Source organism: Manis pentadactyla, chromosome 6 (assembly GCF_030020395.1).
Source record: "Manis pentadactyla isolate mManPen7 chromosome 6, mManPen7.hap1, whole genome shotgun sequence".
NCBI classification, from domain to species: Eukaryota; Metazoa; Chordata; class Mammalia; order Pholidota; family Manidae; genus Manis; species Manis pentadactyla.
In genome coordinates, this window is record NC_080024.1 from 133,312,026 (window position 1) to 133,333,509 (window position 21,484).

General features: G+C 35.2%; 1 protein-coding gene across 11 annotated transcripts in view; it reads right to left on the reverse strand.

Annotated features, from left to right (window-relative positions):
• Nucleotides 1–21,484, reverse strand: part of PIAS2 (protein inhibitor of activated STAT 2) — a 128,587-nt gene that overhangs the window by 95,412 nt on the left and 11,691 nt on the right. For 2 of the 11 annotated variants that reach the window (XM_057504154.1, XM_036918666.2), the window contains exon 2: nucleotides 12,658–12,766. The exons of 7 other annotated variants lie outside the window; for them this stretch is intronic. In XM_057504154.1, coding sequence (XP_057360137.1) covers nucleotides 12,658–12,690 — 33 coding nt within the window. In that variant the 5' untranslated portion in view covers nucleotides 12,691–12,766. Of the gene's footprint in view, nucleotides 1–4,507; nucleotides 4,648–12,657; nucleotides 12,767–14,962; nucleotides 15,052–21,484 lie in introns of all 11 variants that reach the window. 2 more of the 11 variants (XM_057504155.1, XM_057504153.1) reach the window with 2 other exon arrangements.

Below are 21,484 nucleotides of genomic sequence, written 5' to 3' on the forward strand. Positions count from 1 at the left end.
TAGTTTTTTGATTACCTCTTCAATTTCGTTGCTGGTAATTGGTCTGTTTAGATTTTCTGTTTCTTCCTGGGTCAATCTTGGAAGGTTATATTTTTCTAGGAAGTTGTCCATTTCTCCTAGGTTTCCCAGCTTGTTAGCATATAGGTTTTCATAGTATTCTCCAATAATTCTTTGCATTTCCGTGGGGTCCGTCGTGATTTTTCCTTTCTCGTTTCTGATACTGTTGATTTGTGTTGACTCTCTTTTCTTCTTAATAAGTCTGGCTAGAGGCTTATCTATTTTGTTTATTTTCTCGAAGAACCAGCTCTTGGTTTCATTGATTTTTGCTATTGTTTTATTCTTCTCAATTTTATTTATTTCTTCTCTGATCTTTATTATGTCCCTCCTTCTGCTGACCTTAGGCCTCATCTGTTCTTCTTTTTCCAATTTCGATAATTGTGACATTAGACCATTCATTTGGGATTGCTCTTCCTTTTTTAAATATGCTTGGATTGCTATATACTTTCCTCTTAAGACTGCTTTTGCTGTGTCCCACAGAAGTTGGGGCTTAGTGTTGTTGTTGTCATTTGTTTCCATATATTGCTGGATCTCCATTTTGATTTGGTCATTGATCCATTGATTATTTAGGAGCGTGTTGTTAAGCCTCCATGTGTTCGTGAGCCTCTTTGCTTTCTTTGTACAGTTTATTTCTAGTTTTATGCCTTTGTGGTCTGAAAAGTTGGTTGGTAGGATTTCAATCTTTTGGAATTTTCTGAGGCTCTTTTTGTGGCCTAGTATGTGGTCTATTCTGGAGAATGTTCCATGTGCACTTGAGAAGAATGTATATCCCGCTGCTTTTGGATGTAGAGTTCTATAGATGTCTATTAGGTCCATCTGCTCTACTGTGTTGTTCAGTGCTTCCGTGTCCTTACTTATTTTCTGCCCAGTGGATCTATCCTTTGGGGTGAGTGGTGTGTTGAAGTCTCCTAGAATGAATGCATTGCAGTCTATATCCCCCTTTAGTTCTGTTAGTATTTGTTTCACATATGCTGGTGCTCCTGTGTTGGGTGCATATATATTTAGAATGGTTATATCCTCTTGTTTGACTGAGCCCTTTATCATTATGTAGTGTCCTTCTTTATCTCTTGTTACTTTCTTTGTTTTGAAGTCTATTTTGTCTGATATTAGTACTGCAACCCCTGCTTTCTTCTCACTGTTGTTTGCTTGAAATATGTTTTTCCATCCCTTGACTTTTAGTCTGTACATGTCTTTGGGTTTGAGGTGAGTTTCTTGTAAGCAGCATATAGATGGGTCTTGCTTTTTTATCCATTCTGTTACTCTGTGTCTTTTGATTGGTGCATTCAACCCATTAACATTTAGGGTGACTATTGAAAGATATGTACTTATTGCCATTGCAGGCTTTAAATTCGTGGTTACCAAAGGTTCAAGGTTAGCCTCTTTAGTATCTTACTGCCTAACTTAGCTCGCTTATTGAGCTGTTATATACACTGTCTGGAGATTCTTTTCTTCTCTCCCTTCTTGTTCCTCCTCCTCGATTCTTCATATGTTGGGTGTTTTGTGCTGTGCTCTTTCTAGGAGTGCTCCCATCTAGAGCAGTCCCTGTAAGATGTTCTGTAGAGGTGGTTTGTGGAAAGCAAATTCCCTCAGCTTTTGTTTGTCTGGGAATTGTTTAATCCCACCGTCATATTTGAATGATAGTCGTGCTGGATACAGTATCCTTGGTTCAAGGCCCTTCTGTTTCATTGTATTAAATATATCATGCCATTCTCTTCTGGCCTGTAGGGTTTCTGTTGAGAAATCTGACGTTAGCCTGATGGGTTTCCCTTTATAGGTGACCTTTTTCTCTCTAGCTGCCTTTAACACTCTTTCCTTGTCCTTGATCTTTGCCATTTTAATTATTATGTGTCTTGGTGTTGCCCTTCTTGGATCCTTTCTGTTGGGGGTTCTGTGTATTTCCGTGGTCTGTTTGATTACTTCCTCCCCCAGTGTGGGGAAGTTTTCAGCAATTATTTCTTCTAAGATACTTTCCATCTCTTTGCCTCTCTCTTCTTCTTCTGGGACCCCTATAATACGGATATTGCTCCTTTTAGATTGGTCACACAGTTCTCTTAATATTGTTTCATTCCTGGAGATCCTTTTGTCTCTCTCTATGTCAGCTTCCATGCGTTCCTGTTCTCTGATTTCAATTCCATCAATGGCCTCTTGCATTCTATCCATTCTGCTTATAAACCCTTCCAGAGTTTGTTTCATTTCTGCGATCTCCTTTCTGGCATCTGTGATCTCTTTCCGGACTTCATCCCATTTTTCTTGCGTATTTCTCTGCATCTCTGTCAGCATGTTTATGATTCTTATTTTGAATTCTTTGTCAGGAAGACTGGTTAGGTCTGTCTCCTTCTCTGGTGTTGTCTCTGTGATCTTTGTCTGCCTGTAGCTTTGCCTTTTCATGGTGATAGGAATAGTCTGCAGAACTGGGACGAGTGACGGCTGGAAGGACTTCCTTTCTTGTTGGTTTGTGGCCCTCCTCTCCTGGGAGAACAGCGGCCTCTAGTGGCTTGTGCTGCGCAGCTGCGCGCAGACAGGGTTTCTGCTTCCTGCCCGGCTGCTATGGAGTTAATATCCGCTGTTGCTGTGGGCGTGGCCTGGCTCGGGCAGCTACTCCAAAATGGTGGAGTCGCGTTGGAGCAGGAGCTGCTGGGAGGCTATTTATCTCCGTAAGGGGCCTCCCTGCTCCCTGCAGCCCAGGGGTTAGGGTGCCCAGAGATCCCGGATTCCCTACCTCTGGATTAAGTGGCCCGCCCTGCCCCTTTAAGACTTCCAAAAAGCACCCGCCAAAACAAAACAACGACCACAAAAAAAAACAAGAAAAAAAATTTTTTTTAATTAAAAAAAAAAAAAAAATTTTTTAATTAAAAAAAAAAGGTGGTCGTTCGTTTTTCTTTATTCTCCGGTGCCAGCCTCAGGCCTCTGCTCACCAGTCTTTCTGCCCTGTTTCCCTAATATTGGGGTCCCTGTCCCTTTAAGACTTCCAAACAGCGCTCGCCAAAACAAAGCAGCAAAAAAGCAAAAAAAAAAAAAAATGGTCGCGCGCTTTTCTTATGTCCTCTGTCGCCCAGCCTCCAGTGCCTGCTCACTGTTCTTGCTGCCCTGTTTTCCCAGTATCGAGGGCCCTGCACTCTGGCCCGGATGGCTGGGGCTGGGTGTTCGGCAGCCCTGGGCTCCGTCTCCCTCCCGCTCTGCCTGCTCTTCTCCCGCCGGGAGCTGGGGGGAGGGGCGCTCGGCTCCCGCGGGGCCGGGGCTTGTATCTTACCCCCTTCGCGAGGCGCTGGGTTCTCTCAGGTGTGGATGTGGTCTGGATATTGTCCTGTGTCCTCTGGTCTTTATTCTAGGAAGGGTTGTCTTTGTTATATTTTCATAGATATATGTTGTTTTGGGAGGAGATTTCCGCTGCTCTACTCACGCCGCCATCTTCCGCCCCCTCCCGCGAGTTAGTTTTGATAATATACTTTATTTAACCCAATGTACTGAAAGCATTATTTCAACAATTAATGTCTGTGATTTAAAAATAATCAACTTTTTTAAACCATATTTTTTCATACTAAGTCTTCAATATCCAGTTGTGTAGTTCACACATATAGCAGATCTCAATTTGGATTAGCCATATTTCAAGTGCTTAAGAGCCACATGCAGCTAGTAGCTACCACACTAGACGGTGCAGCTTTAAATCACACTCAGAAAACAATATACATCACAATGCCATGGTCATTACACTTCAACTCACTTCATTTCCTCAATTTTTTAAAGTGAAGGTTTATTTATCTTACCCCTTTGCTATGGACAAGGACGGAAACCAAGAATATTCTTGGCCTATCTCGTGACACACCAGTTACAGTATACTCGTTTTATGCATAAAAAAGACTTATGATTTTCTGAAAATGTCTTCTTTGTAACTGCCTTCCCAAGCAAGAAATACAATGCATCTTTCCTGAAGTCTCCAGTCCTAGTAAATATTTTAACTGGAGTTGGGTTATATTACAGTAGCATAAGCAACACTGACTCACAGAGAACAATAACACCAACAAAGGCAGTCATACAAATACAAGTTATCTGTGAGTCTTTCTAAGGAAATCAAACTAACTCAGAATTGATCACTTTGCTTCCCTCCTTCCACTTATTTTCAGATATTTTTAGTTTTAAGAAAACTTGTTTTACAGAAACGACAAACTAGAACGCAAAGTTACCCAAAGCTTGGCTCTCAAAAAGGTATTTTGGGGAGGTCTCCTATCACTTATTTCCAATGTCAGCTTTATTTGGCAAAGAATACTAATGCAATTGACTCTAGTAGCTATTGTAAATACAAAAAAAAAAAGATACGGTTTAGAACTATGAATATGGCATCAGGTATTCTGAAGCAAAAAAAGAAATCCCCTAGGTTTGGGGACTGGCAAAGTTAAAAAGAGCAGACAGGACAATCTTTACATTGCAAAATGCTGCAAAGATAAAGTACTACCAGGCACTAAAATACTGCCCAAAGATGATGACTTTGGGCATCCATGGTGTCCTGTGGAAACTTCACAACTGCAATTAGCAGATGTAGCATCAAGACTCAGGACCTTGGGGAAGTCATTTCATCCCTCTAGTCATCAATTTCTGTTTAAAAGCAAACGACAACAAAAGCCCTCTTTATTTTAGTGTTTGCTACTAAGATTTCTCTAAGGAGTTTTCTAAGTCAAACTCTACAAAGTATGTTTTTCTTGGCAAACCTGGCTGGTTTCTATTTCTTCTTCACCCACATAGGGTGAGCCTACTATGTAATGCTACCAAGAATAGATTTCAGCTATTGTTCTCTACCATCTGATATCTACACCTTAGTATAAATTTTAATACAATTTTTTCAAGTGGATTTTAAACAGTCCATCCAGCTGCCTCCCAAAGTCCACCCTCTAATACTTCCATTACAACAGCTATATGCTCTACACAGAGGAATGCCCGCAAGGAAATTAAACTACAGAGAAACACGCTGGCATGACTGATTGAAAAAAATACATACATACATAGTCTGGATTTCTAAGGAAAAGCTAATAAAATTAGACTAGAACTTTAATCAAATTTAAGTAACACAAAATTATAAAAAATTTTAAAGCCAGATAGAATATAACTGGAACATTACATATAGGAGTGAAGGCAAGTTGAAGGTGCTACATTTAGAAAATACTTTATCAAGCAAGTAAATATGATAGTTACATGTAATCACCAATGAATAAAAAGTATTTCTCTGACACTGCTCTTCCAACTGTAAAACATGAGGTGGAAATTACCAAGAATAGCCCAGGATTTGGAAAACTCTAATAGGCTGTATTGTAGGTCCTTCATCTGCTATGATGTATAATATGAGGTAGGGAGGGGAGCTGAGGGAAACTGATAAATCACATTATTAATATTGCCTAATCCAAACTACAATATTAAAACAATCTACATCTTCATTTTTAAGTAGGACTGGACAAAGAAAACCACCAGACATATAACCAATATATCAAAGGAGTGACCAAGCTGATGCTTATTAAAATGATACTCATAACTACTACCCATTTCAGAGGACACAGGAGGCCCTAGTTCCTGGCCCCATATTTCTGTGAAATGGTGTGTTCTCTATAACTAAATCCCCTTTTACTTGAGAGACCTTACCTTGATCTCTTCCTTACAACACATTGATTAAAATAACTCCTCAGCTAAAAAAAAAACAAAATCGAAAATCAACTATTAAAATAAACTATAAAGAGAATACATTTCAAAATCTATAAAAGAAGCAAAAGCTTGGGAGAACATACCCCTAAATGCTTCTATTATTATATAAGATTTTAAATAAATTAGTTCAAGAAGCAATAAAGTAACAACAGAATAAACACATAGCCTCACAAAGAGTGAAGAATTAAAGGGTAAAGGCAAGAAAACGTGAGCTAGAAGGCAAAATGCAGAAAAGTCTGTAAAATCAGGTCTAAAAAGGGAAAGAAAAATACTGCCTTAAGAATGAGAAAAAGAACCACAAATAAAAAATCATTTGAAGAGAACAGTATATACAATTATATTCTAATAACTTAAAGGTATACACAAAAATTACTTCTTAGAAATATATAAATTAATCGATACAAGAGGTATATCATCTCTGTCCCTCTCCACTTCCAAAGCACCTACTCAGACAAGACAGCTTAATGAATAAATTTGACTAAACCTTTAAGGAAAAGATAGAAATCTGGTCCTTAAGCTGTTCAAGAGAATAAGTCAGAAAGTCAAACACTTGTTAGAAGACAAACATGGAAAAATGGCTGAAAGCAAAACCAATTTTTTTAAGTAGGTAAATTATTGTCTCCCAAACTTTAGTGGGGAATCCACTCATTCAAAATTTTAGTAAAATGCCTAATGAACCAGATAGCCTTAGTATACCACCTATTCTTTCTCACTTCCCAGCAAGGACAGTAAGGAATAAGGACTCTTTCTGTAACACACCATTGTTTCCTGTGATTATGGATACAAAAGGCCTCAATGAACCCAAATAAAGTTTAATCTAGGAAAATAAGAGTAGTTTAATATAAACATAGCAAATTACTTGTGTAAAATAATCTCTACCTATCCTTAGAGTCACATACTGAAATATTTTTGGATAAAATTACAATTGATGGTATTTCCTTTAAAATTATTGGGGAGACCCCAAATAGCCAAAGCAATTTTGAGAAAGAAAAAACAAAAGCTGTAGGCACCCTGCTCCCTGATATCAAACTATATTACAAAGCTATAATAATCAGAATAGTAAGGTACTGGCATAAAAACACACAAACAGATCAGTGGAACAGAAGAGAGTGCTCAGAAATAAACCCACACACATATGGTCAATTAATTTACAACCAACGACCAAAAGTATAGAATGGGGAAAGAGCTGTCTCTTCGATAAATGGTGGAGCAAAAATTGAACAGCCACATGCAAAAGAATGAAACTGGACTGTCTTACACCATACACAAAATAAATTCAAATGGATTAAAGACTTAAATGTAAATAAAACTCGTGGAAGACAACATAGGTGGGTAAACTCCTTGACATAGGTCTTGGCAATGGTTTTTTGAATCTGACACCAAAAGCAAAAGCAACAAAGCCAAAAACACCAAGTGGGACTAACTACATCATACTAAAAGCTTCTGCACAGGAAAGGAAATCATCAACAAAATGAAAAAGCAATCTACTAAATGGAAGAAAGTATTTGCAAATCATTTACCTAATAAGGAGTTAATATCCAAAATATATAAGGAACTCATTCAACTCAATAGTAAAAAAAGCAACTCCAGGTGAAAAATGGGCAGAAAATATGAATAGACATTCTTCCAAGAAGACATACAAACAGCCAAAAGGTGCTCAATATCGCTCATCATTAGAGAAATGCAAATCAAAACCACACACTGAGTAAAATGGCTATTATCAAACAGACATGAAATAAGTATTGGAGAGAATGTAGAGAAAAGGTGCAGCCACTATGGAAAACAATATAGAGGTTCCTCAGAATATTAAAAATAGAAATACCATATAACCCAGCAACTACATTTCTGGATATTTAAAGAAATGAAAATGAAAACTCAAGAAAAATATGCACCTATCATGTTCACTGCAGCATTATATACATAAGCTGAGATATGGAAACAATCTAGTGTGCATCAATGGATGAAAGGATAAAGAAGCTATAAAAAAGAATACACATAAAGAAGAATGAAATCTTACCATTACTGACAACATGAATGGACCTCAAGGGCATTATGCTATGTGAAATAAGTCAAAGACAATTACCATATGATCTCACTTATATGTGGAATCTTTAAAAAAAAAAAATCATAGATACAGAAGATTGATTGATGGTTTCCAGAGGTAGGAGTGGAGTGAGGGGAGGGGAAAAATTGGTGAAGAGGGTCAAAAGCCAAAAACTTCCAGGTTTAAAATAAATAAGTCATGAGGATATAATGTACAGCACAGGGACTACACTTAATACTACTATATTTTATATTTGAAAGTTGCTAAGAGAGTCTTAAAAGTTATCACAAGAAAAAAGATTTTTTTTGTAACTATGAAGGCACTGGATATTAACTAGACATACTGTGATGATCATTTTGCAATGCACAAAATATTGAATCCTTATGTTACACACCTGAAACTAATACAATGTTATTATGTCAGTTATACTTCAATTAAAAGATAACAATATCTGAAACTTGAAAAATAATTAATTTGCAGGGAGTAGGTGGGAATATACATGAAAAAAGATCAGAGTTCATAATTGCTGAAGCTGACAAATGGGTACATGGGGAATTCTCTACCTTTGTAAATTTAAGAATGTTTCCACTAAAAAAGTTTGTTTGAATAAGGGACACTGGTTGTAGGGCATATGGCAGTCTGTACCATCTTTCCAACTTTTCTATAAATCTAAAAGTACTCTAGATTTAATTAGGCAAAAAATATTAGATTTTTTAATGTAGGGAAAAATAGATCATGGTCTAAATAACATATCCCACAAAAGGAACCAAATCTCCTCGAGGAAACAGCTAATTGCAGATCTGGGACAGAAAATGCACAAGATGAGACAAACATTTTTATTATACCAGAGACAAAGATGTTAACAAAGACTACTAGAATCTTATCAGAAGGGTACAGAAAACAGCCCAATAGCCAAAGACAAGACAAAAAAAAAGCATCAAATTAGAATAATAACTGCATCAATTCAAATACATCAAATATACTTAAAAATCCTTTCTTCAAAATGATACTTAAAAAAAAAATTCACTAATCTCCTTTAGAGGATGTTGGGAATCCAACTCCATACTCTGAAATTTGATAAAGGAAGGAAAATAATACCAAAAGATTTACTGGTTTAAAAAAAGCCATATGATTACCTGGATAAATGCTATAAGGGCATCTGATAAAATCCTATCCATTACTGATAAAACCTCTCAATAAACTGGAATATAAAGAAACTCTGTAAAGGGTAGCTATCAAAAATAAATAGCAAATATCATACTTAAAGATGAAACATACAGAATTTTATTGTCGTTAACAACCATTTGATCAATAAATATGAGAGATGCCCTCAAAAAAAAAAAAAAAAAGGACAGACTTCCAATGGTAAAATAAATAAGTAACTGGGATGTAATGTATAGCATAAGGAATATAGTCAAGATATTGTAACAGCTTGGTAGGGTGATAGCTGGAACCTAGAATTATGTATATAAATGTTTTATCACTGTGTTGTACACTTGAAACTAATGTAATGTAATACTGCGTCAACTACCCTTCAATAAAAAATAATTATCTAAAAAAAAAAAAAGATGAAACAGTAGATCATAAAGACTTATAAAATGTTTTGTCATTCAAAATCATTCCAGAGAGCCTAGACAATAAAATTTTTAAAGACAATAAAATTATAAACATTTATAATTTACAAATGACATGAATTTTTATATTGGAAATATAAGAGAATCCACTGAAAAATTAGACCAAACAGTAAGTCAACAAAATGTGCATTTTCTATACATAAACTAGAATTTCAAGTGACTCCAATATTTTTTTTAAATGCTACAAAACATAAAAATATAAAATGCAAAGACATAAACTAAAAATTTTGCCAAATACTACATTAAAAAAAACTCACAGGACATAAGGAATCCTGGAATAAATTAAGGACTATATCACGGTACTAGATAAAATCAGTAAACACTGGGAAGATGTCAATTCTCCCCAACTTTATAAATACAATTAAATTCCAATAAATGATTAATGAGTTGGAGAGCGTGACAGATAAAAACTTACAATAAACAAATAAAATATATAATATAGCAAGTGGTGATGAATGCCATGGACAGAAGTAAAGGAGGGAAAGGAAACAGGGAGCAAGAGGTAGAGGACTGTCAACATTAGAGAGGGAAGGTCTCACTGAGAAGGTAACTAAAGGAGTAAGAAAGCACCAGATGGATATCTGAGGTAAAGTATCCCAAGGCATAGGACTCAGCAGGTGCAGAAGTCGTGAGGAGAGCATGCCTAACACACTGAAGAGAAAGTAAAATGCCCTGAACCAGAATAAACTAGAAGAACAGATTAAGATAGCAGAATGACACACAAAGAAAATGACAAACCTAAGGAGGGAGATGATTATCATAAGCAAACATTTACTGTATAAAATTACAGTATCACATTTGTACGGCTAAAAAAAGGCACAACAAAACTACTGGACAACAATAGCATACTTGTAAGTTGGCAGAGTTCCAAGCAGTCTTAAGTATTCTATAGGTGAACAAAGCAAACAGTAATTTTAGACTTACATACACGCATTAAACTTTCAATAAAAAATTCAAGAAAATTCGTTGTTCAAGAATCTGTGAGAAATTTTTTTTAAAAAGGGCATATAATTTCACAGCTAGTAAAATGGGGAAAACATGAGAAAGAAGGAAGGAAACAATGAGCCCAAAAGACAGCAAGAAAACAAATAGGGAGACAAAACACAGAAAAAGTACAAGAGTACAAAATGAAGGCAAACATAAATGCAAATACATCAATAATCCCAACAAATAAAAATGAAATAAACTCTCCAATTAAAAAAGCAAGATTAGGAGCTTTCACTACAGACACAACTGACATTAAAAAGATAATATGGTATTACTAAGAACAACTCTCTACAGGTGAATTTTGCAACTTGAATGAAAAGGACCAGTTCCTTTAAAAATACAAACTACCAAAACTCATCCAAATCTCACAAATACCATTTGAATGCCCCCCCAACTACTCAGGAAACTTAATTCTTAATTTTAAAATTTCCAAAAAAGAAATTAACAGTCTTAGTTTCACTGGAGAATTCTACCCAATACTTAAAGAATTACCACCAATTCTCTATTGTTTCTCCCAGAAAACAGATGAGAAAATATTTCCAAATTCATTTTATGAAGCTAATATTACCCCAATACCAAAACAAAAGACAGTACTAAAAATAAAACTACAAGCCAATATCCCTCACACATATACATGCTAATACTTCACAAATTAGGAAGTATTATTCAGCAACATCTAAAAAAAATTAGACACCATAACTAAGTAAGGTTTATTCCAGGGATGCAAGGCCGGTTCAATGGTAGAAACCAAAGCAGTACACCTTTTTAGTAACTTAAAAAAAAAAAAAAAAAAGAAAATCACACAATCATATCAATCAATGCAGAAAAGGCATTTAAACAAATTCAATACCCATGCATGATAAAAATTCTCAGAAAAATAAGAATATAAGAAAACTACCTCGACTTAATAGAAAGCACCTACAAAAAATACAGAGCTAACATGTGATTGTATATTAACGATACAAAAAAAAAAAACAGAGCTAATATATATAATGGTGAAAGACTGAATGCTTCCCCTAACACTGGGGATGCAAGGATGTCTACTGTCACCAAAATCAGCATAGTGCTGGAAGTTCTACACTGGAAGTAGTGGAGAAGACAAGAAAAGGAAATAAAAGGCATACAAGTGGAAAAGAAAAAAATAAAACTGCCTTTATTTGCAGATCCCAAGGAATTTACAAAACAACTTCTAGAACTAATAACTAAGTTCAGCAAGATTGCAGGATGCAAGAACAATACGCAAGTATCAATTACATCTTTATACACTAACAAAGATCATGATCTAACAAGAAATGTAAAGGACTCGTGTGCTGAAAACTACAAAATGCTAATGAAAGAAGTCTAAGAAGATCTAAATGAATGCGTTCTCCCTGGATTGAAGACTCAACAAAATAATGACATTAGTTTTCCCTAAACTGATATACATATTTAACACAATTCCTACCCAAATCCCACAAAGACTTTTTATAGATACAGATGATATTATTCTAAAATTTGTATGGAAAGGGAAAAGAACTATAAGAGCTAAAACAATTTTGAAAAGGAACAGAGGATTCAGTCTATGCCATTTCATAGCTAAGGCCAGTAATCACAACTTTGTGGTATTAGCAAAGAGAGTGAAAGGTAGGGTCAATGAAACAGAACAGAGAACCCAGAAACAGACCTACACAAATATACCCAAATAGTTTTGCACAAAGACGCAAAAATAACTCAATGGATGAAAGATATCTTTTCAACAAATGGTGCTGGAGCTGCATATAGACAAAAAAGAAAAAGAACTTCTACCTAAGTCTCACATTTATAAAAATTAACTCCAAGTAGATCACAGAATAAATGCTAGAATAAAGCTATAAAACTTTTAGGAAAAAACAAAGAAGAAAGTCTTCAGGATCTAGCTAGGGCTAGCAAAGGGTTATTAGACTTCACACTGAAAGCAAAATCCATAAAAGGAAAAATTATACATTGGACTTCACCAAAATTAAAAACCTGGGCTCTACAAGACCCTGAAAAGACAACAAGCTTGAAGAAAAAATTTGCAAACTATATATTCAACAAAGGGTTAGTATCTAAAATGTATCTAGAACTCAAAACTCAAGGAAAAAAAATCCAATTAGAAAAAGGACAAAAGACATGAAGAGACATTTCATCAGTGGGGATATACAGATAAAAAATAAGCACATGTAAATATGTTCAGTATTATTAACCTTAGGGGAATGCAAATTAAAACCTGAGATATCACAAGATACATACCAGAATGGCTAAAATGAAAAACAGTGACAACATCAAATGCTGACGAGGATGCAGAAAAACTGGATCACTCCATACATTGCTGGTAGGGATGTAAAATGGTACAGCCAATCTGCAAAACAGTTTGGCAAGTTCTTTAAAAACTATATACACAGTAACCATACAATCCAGCAATTGTACTCCTGGGTATTTACCCCAGAGAAATGAAATTTATCCCAGAGAAATGTTCACAAAAAAACCTATGCACAAATCTTTATAGCACTTTTACTCATTATAGCCAAAAACCATTAACAACCCAGATGTCTTTCAATAGGTTAATGATTAAATGAATCCATACCACAGAACGGATCAGCACTAAAAAGGAAGGAACTGTCAATACATATAATATGGATGAATTCCTGGAGAATTAAGCTGAGTGAAAATAATGGAAAAGGCGACAAAACTGTATGATTCCAGTTATGTAACATTCTCGAAAAGACAAAAAATTACAGAAATGAAGAACAGACAACTGGGTCCCAGAGATTAAGGGAATGGGAAGGAAATTGGTGTGGCCATAAAAATGACAATATGAGGGATCTTTGTGGTGATGGAAATACTCTCTATCTTGATTGTGTCAGTGTCAATAACCTGATTGTGATATTGTACTACAGTTTTGCAAGATGTACCACTCGGGGAAACTGGGTAAAGAGTACATGGGATGTCTTTGTATTATTTCTTACAACTGAGAGTGACAATTATCTTAATAAAAAATTTTGATTTACTAAGACCAAGAATATCAGAGCAAATATTTTTAATTCAATAGCATGATATTCACAAGAGATTAAAATAAAAGAACACAGAAATATAGGGGGAAATTTTAAAAATTAGACAAAATTAGCTGACCAGAAAATCGTGTAAGTATGATAATATCAAACAACAGTATTAATACAAAAAGCATTCCCAGACACAGTCACTACACAGAGTGAAAGTTTCAATTCAAAAGGAAAATATAATAAATTTAAACTTTCACTTACTAGTAACAATTTTAAAACATATTAAAAAAATTGATAGAACTGCAAGGAAAACCTGGAAATAAAACACCACCACCTTTCCAGTTAGAGATTAACATATTTTTGCTCTCTAAAAACATGAAGATTTAAGATTTGAGCAACAGCCTAACTACTGGACATACATAACATTGTGTGTCAACAACTTGAAAATACACATCCTCTTCAAGGACAGACAAAAATTATAAAAACTTATCACCAAGTCTCAAAATATTTCAAAGGTTGGTATCAAACACATCATGCTGCCAAACCACAACACAATTACAGATTAATAACTAAGGGAACTCGCATATGTTTGGAAATAAAACTTCTAAATAACTCAAAAGAATTCACAGTGGAAAACAGAAAAACACAAGTGAAAAAGAATGAAAATACTGCACATCAAAATTCTGTAATGCAGGGAAGGTAATACATAGAAATTCATGGTCTTAAGTGCCTATGTTAAAATGCTGAAAATTAGTAAGCAAAGCATCCAACTTAAGAAAAGAGAATAGAAATAAACCCAAAGGAAGTATAAGGAATGAAATAAAGAGCAGAAATTAATGAAATGGGGAAGGATACATTAAAGAGCATAAAATAGACAAAAATTTGATGCTTGTGAAGTCTTGAAATATTGGCAAACTTTTAGCTTTTATAACTGATCAAGAAGACATTTTTAAAAAATGATAAAAGAGGTACTATAGGTACCATAAAATTAGATATTAACAACTTACTGTTATAAATTCAAGAATATGAACAAAATGGACAATCACCAAGACCAGTTTGAAAATTGACAACATGAACAATCCTATAACCAAAGCAACTCAAGCAGTGGTTAAGAAGTCTCCCACAAAGAAAACACCAGTAACAAAGAGAGTTCTACCAGATACATAAAGATTATTCTAATCTTACATAAACCCTTCCAGAAGAAAGAGGAAAAAGTACATACACGTATTTTTCAAATTGTAAATCAGTATTACTCATTTTCAGAGGCAAAAATCCTAAATTAACTATCTCCAAACTGAGTCCAATAATGGAAAAAAAAGATCAGGGTTGACTTTATACATGGAACACAAGGTTGGTTTAAATATTAGCAAATTAGTTTATTTTACCATGTTAACAGGATACAGAAGAAAAACATCCTCTCAAAAGATGCAGAAAATGCTCTTGATAAAATTCAACATCCACTCATAATTTTTAAATTAGCAAACTAGTAATATAAAGTAATATCCTTAACCTGAAAAGATTATCACAATAAACCTACAGCAAACATCATACTTAACTGTGAAACTCTGAAAGCATTCCCTTTAAAATCAGGAACAAGATCAGGATGCCCCCATCACTGCTTCTATTCAACATTGTACTGGAGGTCCTAGCCAGCACATTAAGACAAGAAAAAGAAAGGAAAAAAAAGCATAAGAATTGGAAAGGAGAAAACAGAGAGGTCATTAGTCACAGATAGGTCTATCTGCACAGAAAATCCAAAAGAATTTTATAGTAATTTTTCACAATTAGAAATATAACAAAGTTGTTATACAAAGTCAAATTGTATTTCTATGTACAATCAAGGTAGAAAATATAAAAAGATACTATTTATGATTTGATACAAAATAAGGTCCCTAGAAGTAAATCTAACAAAATAATTCTAACACTTTAAAGAAAATTATAAAATTTTATGATTCACTGTAAGACACCGACATAAATGGAGATGACAACGTTCATGGTAAAGAAAACTTAGTAACAGTTCTCTGCAAACTCCTTTACAAATTCAATACATTTTCCATCAAAATCCCAATAGATTGTATGTGTATGTACCACATAACTTAAAAAGGTGATTCAAAAATTATATGGAAGAGCAAACAACCAGGAGGTTCCCTGAAGAATGACAAGCCAAGAGGACTTGTCCTACTTCCATATCCCTCAATGACCTCAGTAATTGACTAGACCTTCAGATCAGCTCTCCCTGTGAAAACTTAAAAACTGAGTATGACATAAAAAAAAAAAAAAAATGTCTGAAGGCATGAAGAACCACAAAGGCAGTAAGGTCCCAGGAAACCAAGGCTGTGAAAAGTAGGGAACCCTAGAAAGTGGTGTCCAACATTTGATGCCTCTTTTACCCTGGAGAAATCTGCCAATGGGAAAGGGCAACGGATAGGTTGAGAAGTCAATCAGAACTTTGAATAGACTTACAGGGCTGGGAAACTAGAAGATATTTGCAAAATACAACCTGCAAGGCCTGGTATCCAGGATATATAATGAGCTCCCACAGATCAGCATGAAAAAGATAGACAGTCCAATATAAAAATGGGCAAAAAAAAGTAGCAAGCCATGAAACAAGTGATATCCATTAAGTATATTAAAAGGGCCTTGACATCATTACTCAAGGGAATGCAAAATAAAACCACTAACCATCCACCAAGAAGTCTAAAATTAAATGGATGGACAAGAAATAACATGGAGCAACAGGAATTCTGTTATCCTGCTGAGAATGAACAAACTACAACTACACACAATATACAGGAATCTCACATGTGATTGAACAAACTACAACTACACACAATATACAGGAATTGAGACCAAAAAAAGTATGTATACAGTTCCATTTATATAAGATTCAAAAGACAGGCAAAAATAATCTAATCTGTTAAAGTGAAGCCAGTAGGTGTCTTTAGGGTATGGAAGGAAGGGGACTCAAAGGAAGTCTCTAGGGTGCTGGTAATGTCCTAGTTCTTGACCTGCATATGGGTGTATTAAGAAAATTCACCCACTTGTGTCCTAATCTATATACTTCCTATATGTATGCCCTTTATCAACAGAAGTTTTCCTTTATGGAAGTTGTTACAAAGTTACAGTTAATTAAAACAATATGATGGTTAACATAGCCTAACAGACTAGAAGCCATAAAATAAAGTGTAGAGAGATTCAACTGTAGAATTATTACAAGTCAATATTAAAAAAAAAACCTAATACAAGCATGGGCAAAAGACATGTACAGAATCTCAGAAGGAAGAACTATATTATCAGAATAGTAAAAGATGCACAACCTCATTAGCAAAGGGAAAAAAATGTAAAAACTAAAAGGCAAAACCTTTTAAAGGCTGATAAAAATGTTGAGCAAGAAAGCTAAGAAATGAAAACTTCTGCACTGCTGGAGGGAGAAAATACTAATACAATCATTCTCTTTGAAAACTAATCTGGGATTATCCAGTATTACTGAAGATGCACATATCCTTAAATCCCAGCAATTCTACTTCTAGAATATCTACAGTGAAACATACAAATAGTCACACTATATGAGATCAATAGAAATTACAAATACTGTCATATCAGTTCAGGTTAGACCATTTGACAAAAGTCTGCTGAAAATTCATCAAAAAAAATTTTTTGGCATTTTCAGAACTTTCTGGATTTCAGAATGTGAATATAGGGTATTGGGGACCTGTAATAATAAAAAGGAAACTACACAAATTTCTGAGAGAATGGATAAACTGGCATTCATACAATCAAAGTATAATGATAAACAACAAAAAGCCCAAATACATACAGAATTATTCCATTTGTATTAAAATTTAAAACACATTAAAAAGCTTATGTATATGTGCATATATCTATATAATCTCATATATCTACATAATGTGAACAAGATCAGGGAAGGGAAATCTGCCAATCTAATGTAATGAGCTACTTCTTTAACTCAGGTGATGAGTATGCATGTTTACTTGTACCTTATCTATTCTAAGTAATTTTTTGTGACTATTAAATATTTACAAAACAAAAATTAACATGATATATGCAAATACATAAACCACTACTACAATTACCATTCAGAGAATTGTCTCAAGAGAACTTTTTAAAGGAATTAGTATCCTCAAAGAGTACAAGGTATTTATCCCCATAAATCAAGGATGGGTTGCTATTTAAAAAAAGAAGAAAGAAAAAAAGAAAAAGAGGACAAAGCTTTTATAAATTACAAATGTAATTACTGAAATAATTTCTATAGAAAAGTTCAAAGACAATGTCAAGGAAACCTTCCAGAGTAAAAACAAATAAAACGCCAATCTAGGAAGTCCAATATTCAGCTGTCAAGAGAAAACAGAAAAGGGGAGAAAAAAATTATTAAAGAAATAGAAGATAGAAATCCCTGAGAGGGATTAAAGATGGCAGCATGCGAAGTGAGACAGTGGCTTCCTCCTAAAACCACATATAATATGAAAATATAATTAATACAACTAATCCTGAAAGGGCAACAGGAAAGAGGGCTGCGCCAAACTGCATACACCTTGAGAAAAAAATAAACCTCACGAAACAGAGTTATGCACCAAAGTCATGGCCCGGCGGGACCCAAGCCCTTCCCCCACCCCAGGTCACTGGCAGGAAACGGAACAGGGAGGGAGTGGAGGCCTGGGACTGCTGAATACCTAACTCTGGAGATCAGCTCTGGGAGCACAAACCTGTATTTCATGGTGCTTTCATGGTACTCTCGTGATTAGGGGGTTGGAAAGCTAAGACAGGCAGAATACCTGGAGAGACTGAGATTCCAGCCACTTGTGGAAAGCAGGGAACCATATCCAACGGCACTGGAGGCAGGCAAAGCAGCTGGGAAGCAGGAAACAGCTCTTTCCTCCACCCAGGCACCCATGCTGCTCCCCTGGGACCCAGACATTGCTTGAGGGCCAGAGCAGCTCCAGAGACTAGAGCTTTTGGGCACTAGAGTGTGCCATATACAAATATGAAACGCCAAAGAAACCTGGTTCAAAGTAAAACTATGAATACAACACCTGAGAAAGAGTCAAATGAAATTGACCATATGAATCTTCCTGAAAGGGATTTCAAAATAAAAATCATTAACATGCTCATGGAGGTACAGAAAAATATTCAGGAACTCAGGAATGAATTTTTGGTTGGAGATCCAACGCTGAAGAGCACAATACAGGGTATTAAAAACAGATTAGTATGGTGGAGACAATACATGAAGTAGAAATTAGAGAAGGGGAATACAAAGAGGCAGAGGCACAGAGGGAAAAAGGATCTCTAAGAATGAAAGAATATTGAGAGAACTATGTGACCAATCCAAACGGAACAATATTCGCATTATAGGGGTACCAGAAGAAGAAAAGAGAGAAAAAGAGATAGAAAGTGTCCTTCAGGAGTTAATTGCTGAAAACGTCCCCAAACTGGGGAAGAAGATAGTCTCTCAAGCCATGGAGGTGCACAAATCTCCCAACACAAGGGACCCAAGGAAGACAACACCAAGACATATATTAATTAAAATGGCAAAGATCAAAGATACGGACAGACTATTAAAAGCAGCCAGACATAGAAATAAGATCACATACAAAGGAAAGCATGTGAGGCTATCATCAGACTTACAACCAGGGGAGTGGCATGATGTAGTTAATGCAATGGAGCAGAAGGGCCTTGAATGAACAATAATTTATCCAGCAAGTTGATCATTTAAATTTGAAGGAGGGATTAAACAATTTCCAGATAAGAAAAACTGAGGAAACTTACCTCCCACAAACAACCTCTACAGTGCATTTTGGAGGGACTGTTATAGATGGAAGTGTTCCTAAGGTTTAATAGCTGTCACCAGTGGTAATAAAACCACAGTAAAGAAAGTATAACAGCTAATTACTAAGCAAATGTGAAATTAAATGAACTATCCCCAAAGTCAATCAACGGATAGACAAAGAGTACAGATTATGATACCTAATACAGAAAGAATGGAAGAGGAAGAAAAAGGAGGAGAAAAAAGAACCTTTAGATTGTATTTGTAATACCATATTAACTGAGATAAGTTAGACTCTTAGATAGGAAGGAAGTTACCCTTGAACCTTTGGTAACCACGAATCTAAAGCCTGCAATGGCAATAAGTACATTACTATCGATAATCACCCTACATGCAAATGGTCTGAATGTACCAATCAAAAGACATAGTCACTGAATGGATAAAAAAACCAAAACCCATCTATACGCTGCCTACAAGAGACTCACTTTAAACCCAAAGATATACACAGACTAAAAGTGAAGGGATGGAAAAAAGATATTTCATGCAATTAATTGAGAGAAAAAAGCAGGAGTTGCATTACTAGTATCAGACAAACAGACTTCAAAACAAAGAAAGTCATGAGAGACAAAGGACACTACATAATGATTAAGGTGTCACATAATGATTAAGGGGTCAATACAAGAAGAAGATATAACCATTATAAATACATATGCGCCCAACACAGGAGCACCTACATATGTGAAACAAATACTAACAATTAAAAGGGGGAATAGAATGAAATGCATTCACTCAAGGAGACTTCAACACTCCACTCACTCTGAAGGACAGATTAAACAGACAGAAAATAAGTAAGGACACAGAGGCATTGAACAACACATTCAAGCAGATGGACCTAAAAGACATCTACAGAACTCTCCATGCAAAAGCAACAGGATACACATTCTTCCAAACTGCACATGGAACATTTTCAAGAATACATCATATGCTAGGCCACAACAAGAGCCTCAGCAAATTCAAAAAGACTGAAATTGTACTAACCAGCTCCTCAGACCACAAAGGTATGGAACTAGAAATAAATTACACAAAAAAAACAAAAAAATCCCACAAACACATGGAGGCTTAACATGCTACTAAATAATCAATGGATCAATGACCAAATAAAAACAGAGATCAAGCAATATATGGAGACAAATGACAACAATAATTTAACACTGCAAAATCTGTGGGATACAGCAAAGGCCATGCTAAGAGGAAAGTATATTGCAATACAGGCCTACCTCAGGAAAGAAAAACGACCCCCTATGAACACTCTAAACTCACAATTAACAAAACAAGAAAAAGAAGAACAAATGAGGCCCAATCTCAATACAAGGAGGGACATAATAAAGATTAGAGCAGAAATAAATAAAACCAAGATGAATAAAACAATAGAATCAATGAAAGGAAGAGCTGGTTCTTTGAGAAAATAAACAAAATAGATAAACCCCTAGCCAGACTTCTCAAGAAAAAAAGAGAGTCTACACACATAAACAGAATCAGAAATGAGAAAGGAAAAATCACTAGAAACACCACAGAAAAACAAAGAATTATTAGAGAATACTATGAAAAATTATATGCCAACAAAATGGATAAACTAGAAGAAATGGACAACTTTCTAGAAAAAGACAACCTTCCAAGGCTGCCCAAGGAGGAAAAAAAAATCTGAACAGACCAATTACCAGCAACGAAATTGAGCTGGTAATAAAAAAACTACCTAAGAACAAAATTCCAGTACCAGATGCTTTCACTGCTGAAATTTATCAAACATTTAGTAAAGACCTAATATCCATCCTCTTTAAAGTTTTCCAAAGAGTAGGAGAGGGCATATTTCCAAACTCATTCTATGAGGCCAGCATCACTCTAATACCAAAATGAGGCAAAGACACCACAAAAAAAGAATATAACAGATCAATATCCCTGATGAACATAGATGAAAAATACTCAACAAAATATTAGCAAACCAAATTCAAAGACACATCAAAAGATCATCCATCATGATCAGGTAGGATTTATTCCAGGGATGCAAGGATGGTACAACATTCAAAAATCCATCAATATCATCTACCACATAAACAAAAAGGACAAAACCATATGATCATCTCCATAGATGCTGAAAAAGCATTTGATAAAATTCAACATCCATTCATGATAAACACTCTCAACAAAATGGGTATAGAGGGCAAGTACCTCAACATAATAAAGGCCATATACGACAAACCCAGAGCCAACATTACACTTAACAGCGAGAAGCTGAAAG